This window comes from Meles meles, chromosome 2 (assembly GCF_922984935.1).
Source record: "Meles meles chromosome 2, mMelMel3.1 paternal haplotype, whole genome shotgun sequence".
NCBI classification, from domain to species: domain Eukaryota; kingdom Metazoa; phylum Chordata; class Mammalia; order Carnivora; family Mustelidae; genus Meles; species Meles meles.
In genome coordinates, this window is record NC_060067.1 from 12,285,641 (window position 1) to 12,305,607 (window position 19,967).

At 34.8% G+C, this 19,967-nt stretch overlaps 1 protein-coding gene across 5 annotated transcripts in view; it reads left to right on the plus strand.

The window, feature by feature from the left end:
- Positions 1-18,838, plus strand: part of LOC123936298 (UDP-glucuronosyltransferase 2A1) — a 67,061-nt gene extending 48,223 nt beyond the window's left edge. For 3 of the 5 annotated variants that reach the window (XM_045996944.1, XM_045996930.1, XM_045996940.1), the window contains 5 exons: positions 5,401-5,549; positions 8,012-8,143; positions 9,891-9,978; positions 11,252-11,471; positions 17,198-18,838. In XM_045996944.1, the coding sequence (XP_045852900.1) occupies positions 5,401-5,549; positions 8,012-8,143; positions 9,891-9,978; positions 11,252-11,471; positions 17,198-17,477 (869 nt within the window). In that variant the 3' untranslated portion in view covers positions 17,478-18,838. The remainder of the gene's footprint in view (positions 1-5,400; positions 5,550-8,011; positions 8,144-9,890; positions 9,979-11,251; positions 11,472-17,197) is intronic. The other 2 variants (XM_045996949.1, XM_045996934.1) reach the window with 1 other exon arrangement.
- Positions 18,839-19,967: the final 1,129 nt, after the last annotated feature.

Consider the following 19,967-nt stretch of genomic DNA (forward strand, 5'->3'; position numbering starts at 1 on the left):
TACCTCCCAAAGTTTAAGAAAAAGAAAAACTTATGTATATACAAAAATAAGGATAAACACGATGAAAGGATGGAATATGACTATAAAGATGAAAACTAAAAAAATAATTCTAAAAAAAACTAATTTATATGTTAATGTGCTCAGGCTGGAGACTAGAACAAAGCCCTGTGCTAGATTTAGGGGATATTTTGATCAAAATTGTATTCCAAAATTTTTTAGAAAAAAAAAAAAAAACTATATGTATACAAAAAAAATAAGGTTAAATAAAATGAAGGATAAAATATGACTATAATAATGAAGGTTCAAAAAGTTTTTTTTTTAAAGAAAGGTATTGTTAAGATGAACTAGTTAAAAAAATTAAAGGAGGAAAGATGAAAGTTAAAAAAAAGTTGGGATAAGAAAAAAATAAAGTGGAAAAAATTCAATTTAACTTTGCAAGACTAAAGGATCTTGGGGAGAAAGCCATGAATTCCATGAACTGCTTTCTTCTAGCTCTAGAGTTGTGCTGTTTTCCTTGATCAGTGAGCTTGGTCTTGGCTGGATGTTCTTGCTGATCTTCTGGGGGAGGGGCCTGTTGCAGTGATTCTCAAGTGTCTTTGCCTGAGGTGGAATTGCATCAGCCTTGCCAGGGTCCAGGCTAAGAAATCTGCTCAGGTTCACTCTTGGGAGCTTTTGTCCCCTAAATGTTTTCCGTGGAGCTCTGGTGGACAGGAATGAAAATGGTGGCCTCCCAATCTCTGACCCAGAGGAGCCAAAAGCTTAGGGCCACCCTCCTCCATGTGACCTCAGAAAAAAGCAGTCAATCACTCCTGTCTCCCTGTTCTCCGGCTGCGCTCTTTGCTCACCTGGCCTGTGACTGAGTGTTTCTATCTCTGGTGCACAACCCCATTTGGAGTCTCCAAACCCAGAAGATTCCTGCTATGCTGCTCCTCCAGAGGAGGAAGGTGAGTCTCCCCAGATCTGGCACTTATGGAGTCCCTGCTCAAAGAGCAGTGGCCCAACTATGCAACGGTCACAGTTTAAAGTAACCACAAGCTGAGAACTCACTCCTTGGCTCTGTCTCTGTAGTTGGCTTCCCTGCTCTGATGCCTGGCAGCTCTGTCGCACTCAGACACCCCCGATCTTTCTGTGACCCTGCAGGACCTGAGACCACACTGTCCCTGTGAGGGCTCCACCCCTACTTAGCCTCTCAAGTGATGTCCCTCTTGAGTGAAACAGACTTCTAAAAGTTCTGATTTTGTGTCCACTTCTCCATTGCTTGCTGGGAGGTGCCCCCCACCCCCGCAGTCTATCTTCCCGTTGCTTCAGATTCACTTCTCCGCAGGTCCTACCTTTCAGAAAGAGGTCAATTTTCTGTTCCTAGAATTGCTGCTCTTCTTCTCTTTGATATCCTGTTAAGTTTGTAGGTGTTCAGAATGGTTTGATAACTATCTAGCTGAACTCCTGTGACCTGTTGTCATTTCAGTCTGCTACTTCTCTGCCATCTTGCCTCTTCCCCCTAAATATTCATTTTTGCCTTTTTTTCACCAAATCTGGATTTTACATCTTTCTACAAAATACTTCAAAATTTACATTGTTCTTTACATTCACATAATAGTATTCATTTTAATGGATATAACAAATCTTTGAACTAGTCTAGTCATTAGAGCTACTTGGGCGGTTCCTACTCTGGTATTACAAAACATGTTGTCCTAAATTTTTTGCAGTTATATCCTTGTCATAATGTTCTCTAAAACTGATGAATCATTTAGCCTTTATCCTCAGACCTTTTCTGAGGTGAATAGCAATTCCATTTTCTTTAGGTCTGTTTATCTTACTGACTTGTAACTAACACTTGAATATGTATTACAAATATATGCAAATACAAATTCCTTGAAAAATGCAATTCCTTAAAAGACATAATCTGTCAAATCTCATATAAGAAGTATACAATCTATAAAGGCTCATATCTACTAAACTGAATTAATAATTACCCTTTCAAAACAGAATGCATTGGGCTCAGATATGTTGTTAGTGAACTCTACCAAATATTTAATAACAAAATTATACTAATTTTCTACAATCATTTTTAGAAGATAGAAGCAGAAAGAATACTTCTTAACTCATTCTATGGGGCCAACATTACCCAAATATCAAAACCAGATGAATACCTTACAATAAAGGAAAAGCATAGACCACTATTTCTCATAAACATAAATCCAAAAATCCTAACAAAATGTTAACAAATTGAATCCAAAAATGTGTATAAAAAATTATATACCACCATCAAGTAGGATTTATTCTGCGTATGCAAGACTGGTTCAACATTCAGTAATCTTGATTTTTACTTGATTTTACTGCTTAGATTCCCCCTCAGATGGGTCATTTTTATGTAAATACCTTCATGCCAGTGGAAGGAGGCTGATGGTCCATTAACCAACCTAAAACTGCAAGAAAATCCCTGTTTGCCTCTGCCAGCAGTAAATCCTAAACACAGAATTGAGAGGTCATAGCTGCCCTGAGCTTTAACTAATGTTTCAGAATGTTGCTGATGAATAAATTTGTCATTATTTGACAAAATCCAAAAACCACTCATGTTTAAAACTTTCAGTAAATTAGGAATAGAAAGGACCTTCTTCAACTTGATAAATAATACCCACGGCTAGAAAAACAAAACAAAACAAAAACCTATAGCTAGAAATACACAACAGAACAAAACAAAAAACCTACAGCTAAAATTATCTTTAATAACGGGGCACGGAAAGCTTTTCTTCCAAGATTAGATAAAGGCAAGATGTCATCTCTCTCTACACCTTGTCAACATAATACTGAAAGTTCTAGCTAAGGGAATAAGACCTCTTTCTGTGGTCTTAGGTCAAAAATAGACCCAAACAAGGTAGTCAATTGATTATTGACAAAGAAACAAAAGTAGTGCAATGGATAGTCTTTTCAAGAAATGATGGTGGAACAACTGGACATTCACATGCAAAAAAGGAATGTAGGTACAGACCTTACACCTTTCACAAAATTTAACTAAAAATGAATCATAGGCCTAAAGGTAAAATGAAAAACTATAAAACTCCTAGAAGATAACCTAGGGAAAACTCTAGATGATCTTGGGTATAATAATGACCTTTTATACACAACACCAAAGGCACACAATAAAAATAATGAATATGCTGGACTTCACTAAAATTAAAAACTTCCATTGTATAAAGGACAATGTTAAGAAAGAATTAAAGATTAACAACACCAGGAGTTAACTATAATGTAAACTATGGACTTCAGATGATACAATGTGCCAGTGTAAGTTCATTAATTATAACAAATGTATCACTATGTTTGGGGATTTTAATAATGGAGAGTCTATGCCTGTGTGAAGGCAAGGGGATATGAAATATCTCTACCTTTCCTTTAATTTTACTCTGATCCAAAAACTGTTCTGAAAAAGTAAAGTATTAATTTTTAAACAGTGATCCAGATTATACATGTTAGTTTCCTCACATGTCTTCAAAAAGAAATGAATAACTTTAGCCTTGAAAGGTTTTCTCTAGATATTTACCCAGCTAACATGACTTATCTCTGAGAAACTGGTAAATATCCTCCACTGAAATTCACTCCTATCTATCTGGCTTACTGTAAGGCATTTTGCTATAAAGTCAGGCTACCTCTAAGAACTCTGTGAAATTAAAAACCACCAGAGCACTTGGGTGGCTCAGTGGGTTAAAGCCTCTGCCTTCGGCTCAGGTCATGATCCCAGGGTCCTGGAATCGAGCCCTGCATCGGGCTCTCTGCTCTGCAGGGAGCCTGCTTCCTCCTCTCTTTCTGCCTGCCTCTCTGCCTAGTTGTGATTTCTCTCTGTCAAATAAATAAAATATTTAAAAAAAAACCTTAGTAGACTTATCATGTAGGTTTATAACTCTATATTAAAACATTAATAATATTTACATGGTAACTCAAATTTAATATATCATTTATATAATTCTCCACTGTGTTCGTAATATGACTTGTGTGAATCACTTAACTATAGGAAAAGCTTGGTGGTAAATTTTAATTCTATATTTTGTTTTATAATCCCTCGATATAACATTTAAATTGTCTTATGAAATTATTTGCCAAAATTTGCATACTTTTGTTCAATTTTATTCTCTTTACTTTTCATTGACCTTATATTGGTAACCATGCATCACTGCTTCAAATATAGAATTTTAGTAAATACTATAAGTATTTCTCAAAATGTGGTCTATAAGTTATACACAATAATTTCATCTAAGGCACTGGTAATCAAAAAAGGGCATCACACACATGGGACAAACCTCTAAAGTACTTAAATGTATTGATGTAGAAGCAGTGAAGTGGTGTTTTTATCCAGTCTCTGGCAATTTCAACTTGAGTGTCCTTGAGAAATTCTTCTTCATTATCAAATTAAGACATTTGAATTTATAACCTCAGATGTAAATTCAAACTCTACAAAGCAATGACTCTAAAAAGAGGCTATCCAGTCTGTGTTGTATATGATCACCAATTTTGTTTGTAATCTTTAAGAAAGGAATAAGAAATTCTTATATGAGTTTTTATTTACTTAGATGCAAAACATGTTTTCTGTGTCCAAATATGGTTGACTTGCTCACTTGCAAATATTCATTCTTCCCCTCTGTAAATCTTCTAAAATTAATACTTAGAATTTCCCTTTCAAAAAACATCATTTAAAGGTAACACTGAAATAACTATGACATTGATGGTATGTATATGTATATTTCACATTCCAAAGGGGGTTGTATTGGGTATGAATTACTCAGGGAATTTCAACTAAGAAACTAGTGGCAAATCAATTGTGGTGGAAAGTGATAGGACTTGATTTAGGAAGATGAAGCAAACAAATGCTGGTGGGGATCTTTAACATTGTGAGTGAACCAGAGACTATAACAAGCCGGAAGGTGGAGATACATTCCTAATTAGAAGTTAGAAACCATTGAGAGGGAATTTGATGTTGATACAGTGGGGCTAACCTATTATCTGCCATTTAATTGGAGAGAAACAATGAGTATTAAGTTCATCAGTAAATGGAGTTCTTCTCAAACTACATTTGCACATTACTTTCTCTACCCCAAAATCCTCTCAACCTTCCTCTTTGTCACCTCTCATCCTTCTTCTCTTACTTCCTTTTTCTTCCCTCCCTCTCGCTCTTCCTCCTTCCCTCTATTCCTCCCTCCCTCTCTTCCTTTCTTCCTTCATTCTCTTTCTTTTTCCCTCCTTAACATTTTAATTTTCCCTTCCTTTTAACAGCTAGATGAGATAAATAATCTAGAAGACTTAGATTTATTTTTTCTTTCTTGAAGCTTGTCAGTAAATTAGTGTAAATTGTATCCCCAAAAGTGTATATACTAATAACCTTCACACAATTTTTTTCATTTTCTCCAGGAAGACCCACTACATTATGTGAGATTATGGGAAAAGCAGAAATTTGGCTAATCAGGACATACTGGGATTTTGAATTTCCTCGTCCATATTTACCTAATTTTGAGTTTGTAGGAGGGCTGCATTGTAAACCTGCCAAACCATTACCTAAGGTAGGTCTATTACGTGGAGGATTTCTTTTGTACCTTATGATATAATGTTTATTTTTCTTTAAAGTGTACTGCCTCAGTAACAGAGAAATGTTATTTACTACTCCAATTCTACAAATCATTGGGGTCTCTTATGACTGATATTACCTTTTTTGGACTTCACTTTGATATTTTGGCTAAAGGAAGAAGTGATTCAAGTGGCAAGTTAAAATATCAGTGTGTCTACAGTTTGGGTACCGGACTGATGCAACAGGAAGCTAAGGTCTTGGAAATTACTTAGGAGATTCCTATAGTTTTCCTAACAAGGATGATGGAGTTATGAATTGGGACAGTTACTATGATTGCTTAAGTGATAAAGATGCTTTCATGAGAACTCTCACATAGATTCCAGAGTTTCATCAGTAAGAAGTAAGTGTTGACAGAAGATATGAGATCAGGTAGCACTTCTTGGATAATAGTAATTGTTACCAAGATAAAAATTAATTTATGGAAAAACTTTTTTGAGATGAAAATGATGAATTCAGTTTTGGACCTATTCACTTTAAGGAGCCAAAGAAATTTTCAGGTGAATATTTCTAGTAATCATTTAGGTAATACAAGGTCTAAGTTTTAGCAAAAAGCATTAGAAACAGATTAGGAGTCATAAAAATAAAAAAGTCATAGGACAAAGAGACCTGAACACTGAATTCTTTCTTTAAGACCATGATGTCTGGTTTTTCTGAAATGAAAATGGTACCACATTCCAAAGTCACCAACAAATAAATGTGGACAGTCAAAAATGTTGGAAGAGGCCATATTGAGAAGTAAAAGAAAATAGATGAACATGGTAAAAAATATTGTATTTAACTATTTTATCAATAACTACCGTTATCAAAGGATTGAGGATGCAGATACTCATTTGCTTGGGTTGTAGATAAGTGAACATAACCTCTGTAGAAGACTGTAGGTTAAATAGTGTTCTCAGGAGAGTTTTTTTATTTCTATTTAGGGTAAGATGTATATTTAAGTTTAAATTTTATTTTGATTCTGAATATGCTTTTCTTACCAGTGAAGTTATAGCTGCAAGTCAGCTCTATTGAGTGTTATTACAGCAAAAAATAAATGAATATCTAAACAAAGGTATAGAAAGACGGCATATTTTTTGGTTCAGTGGATAATACCCCATGCCACACTATTATATTCATCCTCCCATCTTCACTTTTCCTCTACATAATTTCACAAAACAATTCAGACATGTTTTACAAGAGGGGGAAATTATTCCATTCCAAACACAGTTACTAATACAAACACTTGGGCAATATGAACATCAATCACAGCTTATACCTCTGCCAGTCACTGCACACACAGAAAAAAAGCAATGAAAGACAGCCAAAACAAGAATCCAACTTCTAGATGTGTAAGTCTTCATATACGTGTGTGTGTGTGTGTGTGTGTGTGTGTGTGTGTGTGTGTGTTATTCAATCACTCTCTCTTAGGGAGAGGAATCAAAATGGCAAAATACCAGTTCCTGGGACTTCAAAGATATTCTCCTAACATTATATAAACTAAAAGAGCAGTTAGCTTTCATTTATGACATCATCCTTCCCCTAGTAATTTTATTAGCCTTACATTGAGAAATACATTGATAAATAAATAAATATAATTGAGAAATGTAATAAATAACTTGAGAAATATTGCAGGGAAGCCCCAAATAATTGCACAAGAAATGCATGACACATCTCTAGAAGTTGACATTCACATAAATTAGAATGCAAAAGACCTCAGACCGGACTTTGCAGTGCCCAACTTGCACAACTGTAAGTGGAGACCCAGGGTATTTTATTTGTAGAGAAGTTTCAAATTAAGGTACGTCAGCTACTTGTGGGAAGGTAGAGAAACACTGTTTCATAAATGTTATGATTTAAAAAATGGGAGTTTACTTTTAACATGTATTACTATATATCCCAATTCTTTTAAAAAAATCCTTTTTAGCCCCATTAATCAGAAAAAGAATAAACACGAGAAAAATATCCTGAATGCCTAACAGGGAGTTAGATTGATTTATTCATAATTTATTGGATATAAACTGACATGATACACATTTTAAAAACCTAATTAGGACCCTTTTTTGGGCTTCCTTACAAGGAATATTTTTGAATTGGCAAACATCTCTGCTGTGTCATAAAATTAAGCCTTGAGGGTAAGATTTCCATGAACCATGAGAAGAGCTGTCTCTTATTGCCTATTCACTTTGTATAATGGTTTGGCTCTATGTCTTTATTTGTGATCACTTATTATAAATTTAAGCCACAGTTTTCCAAAAACATATTTCCTCTTAAAGATACTAGATGGTTCTCTGTGGCAGAAGATAGAACCAGTCTAACATCTCTGACACTTTTCTTGACTCTGCCTATTTAGATCAACTTCACGGCCGCCCCCCTCCCCCGCCCTGTGATCCTGTGATAAAGAAAATTTTACCATTGTAGGAAATGGAAGAATTTGTCCAAAGTTCAGGAGAAGATGGTGTTGTGGTGTTTTCTCTGGGATCAATGGTCAAAAACCTCACAGATGAAAAAGCCAATCTCATTGCCTCAGCCCTTGCCCAGATTCCACAGAAGGTCAGTACAACTTTGGGTCCTGGTGAATAGCTGATTTGCCAGTTGGAGTGAAAATGTGACTAACAGTACTTTTTCAAGATCAGAGCTGAAGCACTGAGCATAACTGGTACCACCTTCAAATAAAAATTCCTTAAAACATTAAAATGGTGTATTGAGGCACATTTAATCATTTGCTTAGTAAGTCTTTGCATTACTATGGAAATACATCTTCTTATACAATCATTTATTTTCAGTGAGATAGAGATGAAAATGTTAAGATCCCAATAACTTTTTACTATTTGAAATCTTATGACCTGCATTGAGTACTCCCCCAAATTCTCAAGTGTATTAGCTCCAAGGTCCAGGAAAAGAGAGATGTTATACACAGAGTAGATAGGAATTATGTTCAAGGATATATTTTATATTTTTAAGTTTTATTGACAATATATCAGGATCTAGTTGATTTAGAAGTAGAAGCCTAATCTTTCTCAATTGAAATTTCTACAGTTAAAAACAGTTAAAAATCCTAATATTATTATTATAAAACAATATATGTTTTCTGATTTATGATATTCAATTTTCTTTAATTTTGCTGTCATTATAGTTCCAGATTTCTACTCTTTATATACACCTATTTATGGAATACCCTAGAACTTTTCATGTTGGTATATTAGTTCAAATATATAAAACTCCATAAAGATGAGCATACTAATTAGGTCTGTTAACCCTTTGAATTTTTATTTCTAAACTTTTTTTTAAAAAAGTTTGTCACCTGAGAATATGGAGAAAAAGGAACTCTCTTGCACTGTTGGGAATGCAAACTGGTGCAGCCCCCGTGGAAGAGTACAGAGATTCCGCAAAAAGTTAAAAACAGAACTATTCTATGATTCAGTAATTGTGCTACTGGGTATTTACCCAAAGAATGCAAAAATACTAATGCAAAGGGAAACATGCACCCCAATGTTTATAGTAGCTTTACAATAGCCAAATTATGGAAACATTGTATTTATCCATGGACAGATGAATGGATAAAGAAGATATGGTATTATGTAAGTGATGAACCACTAAATTCTACTGAAACCAATATTACACTACACTATATGTTAACTAACTAAAATGTAAATAAAAATTTGAAAAAAAAGAGATGTGGTATACATACACAATAGAATATTTTTTCAACCATAAAAAAGAATGAAATCTTGCCATTTACCAAGACATGAGTGGAGCTAAAGAGTATAATGCTAAACAAAATAAGTCAAGACAGACAGATACCATATGATTTCACTCATACGTAGAATTTAAGAAACAAAACAAATGAGCATGGGGTGGGGGGGAGAGAAAAAAAACAAGAAACAGACTCAATTATAGAGAACAAAATGATGGTTATTAGAGGCGAGGTGGGTGGGGGGATGGGTTAAACAGGTGATGGGGATTAAGCAGTGCATTGTCATGATGATCAGTGGGTGAGGTATGGAATTGTTGAATAAAATAAATACTTAAAATAAGTTTGCCATCTATTAATATTTAATCTGAACTTAGTCTTACAAAGCTTTCCCCACCTGCAAAAAGTATATAACAAAAGGCTAACATCCTAACAAGATACTTCATTAAACAGACCTACTATATCTCCGTGTTTGCAAACTAACCCTTATGTCCATTTCTCTCACTATCACATAAAGTAGTAGCCACATGATTTATAAACTCTATAGCATTAAGATGACCTCACTGTGTGTTTTTACTTGCAAAATTAAAGCCCTGTCTTTGACAGGTTTTATGGAGATACAAAGGAAAGAAACCAGCCACATTAGGAGACAACACTCGTCTCTATGATTGGATACCCCAAAATGATCTTCTTGGTAAGACTGAGGGAAAGAAAAGCTGTACTTTTGGATAATGGACAAGTAAAGCAACTGTTCAACAGCAAATAATTCAATAAATATTTAATAGTTAAAAATGTCACATTTTAGGTTAAAATAAAAAACACAAAAAACAACAAATGTAGAGGATATGAGAAAAAAGAACTCTCTTGCATTGTTGGTGGGAATGAAAACTGGTGCAACCACTGTGGAAAACAGTATGGAGTTTCCTCAAAAAGTAAAAAAAAAAAAAAAAAAAATAGAACTACCCCACTATCCAGTAATCACACTGCTGTGTATTTATCCAAAGAAATCAAAAACACTAATTCAAAGGTATATAGGCACTCCTATATACTAGCAGCATTATTTGCAATAGTCAAGATATGGAAATAGCTCATGTCCATTGACTGATGAATGGATAAAGGAGTGATATAGATAGATAGGTGATATAGATAGATGATAGATAGATAATAGATATATAAATCTATTGATCGATCTATATATGTAAATAATATTATTCAGCCATCAAAAAGTTTGCATATGCAAGGAAATGTATGAAGGTAGGGTACAACAGTAAGAGAAATAAGTCAGAAAGACAAATACTACATAATTTCACTAATATGAAGAATTTAAGGAATAACAACAACAAAAGAAAAGAGCAAAGGAAAAATAAAAGAGAGAGAAGGATAAATCAAGAAACAGACTCTTAACTATAGAGAACAAAATGATGGTCATCAGAGGGGATGTGTGTGGGGGTATGGATAAAATAGGCAGTGCGGATTAAGAAGTGCACTTGTGATGAGCACTGGATGATGTATGGAAGTGTTGAATCATTATAGTGTATGCCTGAAACTAATAAAACAATGTATGTTAACTATACTGGAATTCATAATAAAATTTAAAAAAGCTAGAAAAAATAAAATATCATATTTTACTTGCAGTTTTAAAGCAGAAATAATTTGAAAATTGAGTTAATTTTATAGATTCAATGCTTTCTTTGATTCACAAAAAAGCATTTCAGTTAAGACTCTCATTACTCTTCAAGTTTCAGTCTCAGTTCATATATTTCCTCCTCAGTAAAGTCCTTTCAGACAATGGAGAGGAAGCTAATTCCTCCCTACTTTCCTGGGGTCATAGTTTTCTGAGATAGCAATAGCCCATGTGCTCTCAGAAGAAAATGCTTTCTTCGTTGAGTTAATACTTAATTTTTCCCTATCTCTCTCTAAAATTGTTACCTTATTATAATGAAATCCTCACCCAATTCCTAAACTAGGTCATCCCAAAACAAAAGCTTTTATCACTCATGGTGGAACCAATGGGATCTATGAAGCTATTTACCATGGGATTCCTATGGTGGGAGTTCCTATGTTTGCTGATCAACCTGATAACATCGCTCACATGAAGGCCAAAGGAGCGGCTGTGGAGGTGGACATAAACACAATGACCAGTGAAGATCTGCTCAATGCCTTGAGAACAGTCATTAATGAACCTTCGTAAGTACTACAGTTTTTAAAGGCTTACCATTGATTATGCTACCCATCATACTTGGAAGTGTTCAATGTCTCATGACTTTGTTAACAAATTTAATTTCAAGTAACAATTATAACATGACCAATATGAAAACCACTTTATTATTTCATTTCCCAAACATTGAAGTAATTTGCTGAAATTGGGGAAAAAATACTATTACTTCAAATATTTTATCAACCCTTTTTTCCCAAATCAATCATTTTAATTATCACATAAATTCTTAAACATTTTTTGAACAATCTGCTTGTTCATATAGACACACACATGTATACCTATTTAAATATTATAGCCATTCAGTAAGTAAAAATTGGAAGTGATAATTCACTTTGATAATGATAATTCATTTATCATTCAAAAATAGCCATCATTAACAGTGACTATATATTATTCATCAGTATATGCATATACAGAGGGAAGAGAGATACTGAGTAGGTAAGAACTTTATAAATACTGGTTATTACTATGTATTAATTCTTAAACAAAATTTTGAATTTTGTCTTAGTCAAAGATTAATTGTATAAACTTGTATTTAACTTTAGGTACATATCACTATATCTTGTTTTTTTTCTCTGAAAAATCTCATCAAGATTAATAATACATGAATCCAGTTTTAAGCTTTCATCTTTATGTACTTTTGATTTTAGCAACAGTTGAACTGCTCATTTCCAAATCTCATTTTCAAAAAGTAGAAATAATCTCGTCTCTAATATGTATTACTTAAGATTTTAATTTGTCAATATTTAGCTACTTATTTTCCTCAAATTTAGCCTTTTTGCTTTATCTTAAAGGAATCAATACTTGCCATTAATTCTGAGATTCTTTATTCTAAAATATTTTAGATTCATTCTTAACAGAATATATCATATGAAATTTCCTTTCAATAAAGACATGGATATTAAATTTCCCGAGATTCTGTTTAACAATATTTTCTGATTGCCTTGATATAAGAATGGTATCTCGGGGCTCAGTCATTAAGCATCTGCCTTCAGCTCAGGACCAAGCCCTGGGTCGGGCTCCCTGCTGCATGAGCCTGCTTCTCCCCCTCTCCCTCTGCCTGCTGCTCTCCCTGTTTTTGTTTGCTCTCTCTCTCTGTCAAATAAATAAATAAAATCTTAAAACAATAAAAAGGAAGATATCTCACCTCTCTGAATGTAAGATATTTAGCTCTCTCTTTTCTTGTGTAAATATGACTCATGGTCTCTGGCTTTAAATCCTTCTATAGGAATTTGAAGCATGTCTGATCATTTATGTTTGTTTCTTTTTCAGTCTGGAAAAAATAATTTTTTTAAAGTGCAGAAACCTAATTAATGATGTATTTTGATACATTATTTTCTACATTCCCCCTGGGTTATAGTATGTTTTTTCAATACTGTTAATTTGGAATAAAAATTATTTTTCTTCTCAGAAAACGTTTTTTGTTATTTATCAAAATGTTTGCTGGTTCCACTTTTATGTCTATTTCAGAGACACCAAATATCAGCATTCTATATGTTAAAATATTTTGGTTCTTGTTCTCTATCATTTTCTAAGTGTCCTAATCATTTTCTACTTTTCTTAATTCACTGGGATTTCCTCAATCCATTAATTAGTAAATTTACTTTTTTGACATTAGAAAATTACAGTTTCTAATTTCATTATTAATCCTTTAAGAGGTATTTTTGCCAATTTATTTCAACAGCTCACCTACGCCCTTTATCATCAGTTTTTGTTTTACAAACCAATTTTTAAATCTTTTATTCATAACACCTGCATTCTTTTTTTTTTAATATACTAATAATATTTATTTATTTTTTTTTCAGTGTAACAGTATTCATTCTTTTTGCACAACACCCAGTGCTCCATGCAAAACGTGCCCTCCCCATCACCCACCACCTGTTCCCCCAACCTCCCACTCCTGACCCTTCAAAACCCTCAACCTGCATTCTTTTTTAAAAGATTTTATTTATTTATTTGACAGACAGAGATCACGAGTAGGCAGAGAGGCAGGCAGAGAGAGAGGAGGAAGCAGACTCCCTGCTGAGCAGAGAGCCTGATAGGGTGCTGGATCCTAGGATGTGGGACTGGATCTCAGGACCCTGGGATCATGACCTGAGCTGAAGGCAGAGGCTTTAACCCACTGAGCCACCCAGGCACCCCAAACGCCTGCATTGTTATTTTACTTCAACTCTCCCTTTTTTTTTTTTTTTCCCTTTTTATTTATTTATTTTTTTTTCAGCGTAACAGTATTCATTCTTTTTGCACAACACCCAGTGCTCCATGCAAAACGTGCCCTCCCCATCACCCACCACCTGTTCCCCCAACCTCCCACCCCTGACCCTTCAAAACCCTCAGGTTGTTTTTCAGAGTCCATAGTCTCTTATGGTTCGCCTCCCCTCCCCAATGTCCATAGCCCGCTCCCCCTCTCCCAATCCCACCTCCCCCCAGCAACCCCCAGTTTGTTTTGTGAGATTAAGAGTCATTTATGGTTTGTCTCCCTCCCAATCCCATCTTGTTTCATTTATTCTTCTCCTATCCCCCTACCCCCCCATGTTGCTTCTCCATGTCCTCATATCAGGGAGATCATATGATAGTTGTCTTTCTCCGATTGACTTATTTCACTAAGCATGATACGCTCTAGTTCCATCCACGTCGTCGCAAATGGCAAGATTTCATTTCTTTTGATGGCTGCATAGTATTCCATTGTGTATATATACCACATCTTCTTTATCCATTCATCTGTTGATGGACATCTAGGTTCTTTCCATAGTCTGGCTATTGTAGACATTGCTGCTATAAACATTCGGGTACACGTGCCCCTTCGGATCACTATGTTTGTATCTTTAGGGTAAATACCCAGTAGTGCAATTGCTGGGTCATAGGGTAGTTCTATTTTCAACATTTTGAGGAACCTCCATGCTGTTTTCCAGAGTGGTTGGACCAGCTTGCATTCCCACCAACAGTGGAGGAGGGTTCCCCTTTCTCCACAACTCTCCCTTTTTTTTGAACCATGTATTATGCCTAATTACATTCTAAGCCAATCATTTTTATGGTTCTTTCCTAATATCATATGTTATCAAGGCATATTTTTCTTCTAGATTTCCCAGTATTTACTCTGAATGTGTATAAGTGCCTTATATTTAAATTTGTTTCCACGTTATCTCAGACTCAATTATTTTCATTGAGAGCAAAAACTCAAAGGATAGTTCAAACATTCCATTTGTATGACTGAATGCTGAAATTCAGGAGGTAGATGAGAAGGTCAACTCAAATGCAATTTTGTGTAGCTTTTTTTTTTGGTGGAACTGATCTATGTAAAACCATCTATTCTAAGCGAGCCCTAGTTGCAGAGTTTTTTTTTTTTTAAGATTTTATTTATTTATTTGACAGACAGAGATCACAAGTAGGCAGAAAGGCAGGCAGAGAGGAGGAAGTAGGCTCCCTGCTGAGCAGAGAGCCCGATGCGGGACTCGATCCCAAGACCCCGGGATCATGACCTGAGCTGAAGGCAAAGGCTTGAACCCACTGAGCCACCCAGGTGCCCAGTTGCAGAGTTTTTTAGACAAAGAGGTCAATGTACTGCTCCCCAAAAGGGAATCTTTGCCTTGCTTCCAACCTAAAAATTCAGTGCTAAGTTCTGTTGCTTCCTCTCACACACATTCCAATCAAATGACTTTTATTAAGATGAATGTTAAGTCATAATTTTCAAAATTTCCAGGAGCTGGAACTAGTGTTAAGAGCTTCAATTAGGCCGACTATGATTTTCTGTTTCCTGTAAATGATGATTTTTTTTTTTAATTTTTTTTTTTAATTTTTATTTATTTGACAGAGAGATATCACAAGTAGACAGAGAGGCAGGCAGAGAGAGAAGCAGGCTCCCTGCGAGCAGAGAGCCCGATGCGGGACTCGATCCCAGGACCCTGAGATCATGACCTGAGCCGAAGGCAGCGGCTTAACCCACTGAGCCATCCAGGCGCCCCTAAATGATGATCTTGATATCTAATGCATTAGACTATTACTGAGTTGTTACTGCTGATAATTTGGTTCATTTTACTAAATAAGAGTAAGTTCCGTAATTTTTCAGAACTCTACCTTACTTCATGGAATGCCATTAAATTTTACTGTTGATTTGAAAACAATTGATGCAAAAGACAGAACCATAAATACTCTTAGGATTTTCCAAGAAAATACCTAAAATTATTTATTTTAAAATATCTTAACATTAACTGTAAAACTAATTCTAACTCAGAAATCATCTGGGAACAATAGAGTTTGGTATAGAGTGTATATATGGATGTATTTCTGTTCCATTTATTACTCCTTAGTGGAATTCAGGAACATGAAAGATTATGCTTTAAAACCTAAACCATAGTAATTTTAATTACTTATAATATTTTAAGGTAACAGACATATAACATTAGTGTACAATAAAATGTTAAATAATCATTTTAAATATGAGCATAGACCTTTCTTGTCTTATTTATAGGAAAGTGTACTTTATTTTTATTTAGATTCACTAGTAAAAGTTTATAGCTAATATAAATGTATTTCAGATTTTAAATCTCTAACTGTAAAAGGAGAAAAACTTGAACAAAAATATGATTTGGAAAGACAGTCTTTTACTGCCACTGTAGTGTGCCTGGAATGTTTTAGGGTAAATCAGGTGAAATTACTGCTTTAACCCTACCTATATTTCAATCCAGTTAAAAGAGTATGACTGTTCTTTCTCACTGCATGCATAAAAGAACACAAGTAAATTATTCCCTCCCCCTGGATCTAGCATACCATGTTCGCTGGCGAATGATGATCACACTTTTCACTTTTTCTCCAGTCCCAAAAATGGCTAACTCACACCTGGACACCTCTTCACAAATCACTCACATTCCATCATCTTCATGTCCCCAAGCTGGAAGGCTTATTTATAACAAAACCAAAAGGAAACACACTAATTCTGGCTCATCAACTAAGAAATGTCAAGTGAAGATAAAACCTGCCTTTCAAACACATACCATAACCATTATTGTTTGAGAGATTAGAGTTAACTCCGTATAACCATTGCTACTTTGATGCCTCATTGATTGGGGACTCTAATTCTAGTAAGATATTTCTATTTATCTTAAAAATTCAAAGTTCCATATCCTCGCCTTTTCCAAAATTACCCTAGTATCTTTACCAATCTTGATATTACCAATATAGACACTGTCCTTTGCATTACAAAGACACAATGTGTGTAATGGGGGAATTATCACAGTGCCAAGATATTAGACCCTGCAGAAATGGTTTACTAATGTCAATTATCAGCTTCTTGTCTGTCATCTTGAAGTAGTCAGAGCTTAAAAACCATGTTTATGGAACTTCCTGTGGATATTTCAGCACAATATTGGGTTATTCAGTCTTGATTTTGGAATGATCCTGGAAACTACACACAATATCAAAAGTCCTCCTTGGAAAAATTAACCATACATGTGCAACTACTCATTTCACTTTTTATGCCTGCATTTCACCACATTCGATTAAGAATGTATTTCTTCTACATCCTCCTTCCACAATTCTTATAAGATGCTATGCAACCAACAAATTTCATGTCTCAGCAAGAGTAAATTTTTTCTCAATTATTATCTATGGCCTTTGGCTTACATAACATATAACATGTATCAGGTATTATCCATAATGAAAACAAAAACTCTCTAATTTCTATATTTTTGCCTACCAGTTATAAAGAGAATGCTACAAGGTTATCAAAGATTCACCACGATCAACCTGTAAAGCCCCTGGATCGAGCAGTCTTCTGGATTGAGTTTGTCATGCGCCACAAAGGAGCCAAGCACCTGCGGCCTGCTGCTCATAACCTCACCTGGTTCCAGTACCACTCTTTGGATGTGATTGGGTTCCTGCTGGCCTGTGTGGCAACTGCTATCTTCTTGGTCACAAAATGTTGTTTGTTTTCTTATCGAAAATTTGGTAAAACAGGAAAGAAGAAAAAGAGGGAATAGATCTTTTTAAGTGTGACAAAAGCCTTAATGGGCAATCCTGTTCATTCTAGCCACAGTGACCGTAATGAAAACAGATTATCTCCATCCTAGTTTCAAAATTCCCATTCCTCTACCTTAGCCTAGAGATAAAGCCTAGAATTCAATACAATCATTAACTAGTGAACATGTCCCAGTCTTCCTTTGTTTTTTCCCAGATGCCTATACCCTCTTATTTTTCTGACACAGGGATGCTAATGATTTTATGAATCTTCTATTTCATTATGCTTAACCTTAAGAATATGCTGACTAACAATATGCTGAATCCTGAGGAGTGCACGAAATGTTAGTTGAATGTGATGGATGTAGGGAATATAGAAGAATAAAATTCACAACTTCCCCAAGAATATACAAATCAAGGAACCACCATAGAAGATTAGTATGCTATAAGAAGAGTGATTATTTCTTTTTTCATAAAAAACAAGCCCTTCTGCTTGTCCAAAGTTATTGGGGTTAGAGACTATATTGATAATAACTGTAATATTGCATCAAAGTATGGAAGGTCTACAAATTGCATTCAGTCATAGATACTTATGGCCCGTGTACCTGCCTGCAATCAACTAAAACTCTTGTGTGCCTTTTAATACAAGGGTCTGGGGACTGCCCTCAAACAAAAGAGATTAATTGAGTTATTATTTTTTCTCAGGGACAGAGAATGTCAGGAATATGTTAAAGGTGATCAGATCATTTATAGAGGAAATGATTAAGAAATATAGAAAAAATTATGTGAAATTTTTAATTAACATTGATAACATTAAAGTTAAATGTCAGTTTATTATATTGAAAAATCACTAATGTCCATAATCTATAATCACTCTTTATAATCAAAGATTTAGTTTTCTAACAAAAACAAATATTTACTTGGAATGTAAGATCATTGTATTATTTTTCAGTCTGTATCATTTACAAATTTAAATTTATCAATTAAGTATTATGCCAAGGAAGTAAGATATTAGCAGATTTGCTTGACTAAAGCATGCTTTAGTAAATATTTATCATGGAAAACACTAATTAAAATTCATGTTTGAATCAGCTCTGCATTAATTTAACAAATGAAGGCTGTGCTTACTTTACCCCTTATAAACTTAATGACATATTCTAATGAAAGTTTTAATTTCAGTATTTCTTGTATAATTGAGGTGATAAATGACATCCATTGGCTTACTGAACATTTTGAAATTCATAGTCACATTAATATGGCATATTGAAAATTACTTTCAATTTAAAAATAACTGCATGACTTATAGGAATATGTATTTGTTTTGGAATATGTACATTACCAAAAATGCAAATAAATTCTTAAATTTTTTTGTGAAGGTTAAAAATGTATTTGTTAAATGTTAACATTTTTAAAAGGTGATTCATGTTGATGTGTTTTGACTTTTACGATTTGATTATGTCCTTAGAAGAGTTGTTTATCTTTGCTTTATCCCTAGTATATATTCTTTTTTTTTTTTTAAGATTTTATTTATTTATTTGACAGATAGAGATCACAAGTAGGCAGAGAGGCAGGCAGAGAGAGAGAGGAAGAAGAAGGCTCCCTGCGGAACAGAAAGCCTGATGCGGGGCTCGATCCCTGGACCCTGGGATCGTGACCTGAGACGAAGGCAGAGGCTTTAACCCACTGAGCCACCCAGGTGCCCCCCTAGTATATTTTCTACTGGAACACAGCAAATGGCTTAAGATCCAATGAGAGGTGGACTAGCCATTCATGGTGTTGAGCACCACCCAAGTTCACGCACCCATTTGGTTTCTGAGACTGGCTACCCACAACACAGAGATTTGTTTCTGCACAGATATAGTCCCTGCTCACCTGCTTTCTTCCCTCCTGCTGATTATCTACAGTTTTCTTCCTTTGCCTGAATAACACCAGAAGGCAGCTGGCAAAAATTCCTGGGTGATACCAACTGCATTTGTCAGTCTAACTGCAGCATATATTTGGATAATAAACAAAGAAATAAATAAAAATAATATACACATATGTATATGCACAGTGGAGTTTCGTTAGCAGTCATTTGCAAAACTGTTCATATGAAGAAACTCTCACCCTTAAGAAGCAGAAACCAAGTCTCATTAACCAGAGGACTGTTACATAGCTTTTACATTCTCAGGCCTTGGAGCTATTCAGGAGGCTGCACTTAATACTTTTACTTATTTTGTTCATAGACATTCCTTGTTCCCATTATCTTCTGGCAGCATCTCCTCTGGTTAGGATTCTTTACCTGACAGAATGATCCAAAACTTCAAGCACTCCAAATAAATGTCAGCAGCCAAATTTATCTTTGGTATTTTGAACCTGTGACCACAGACAAGAGAGTAAATCCTTCTTTGACTGAATTATGAAGCAAAGGAACTTAAAATAATCAAGCTCAAAATAATTCACAATTAGTAATCTAAGTAAATCATGGGTCTATCCCTGGGGGGATTCATTCCTCCCTTGGAAATGCAACTTCC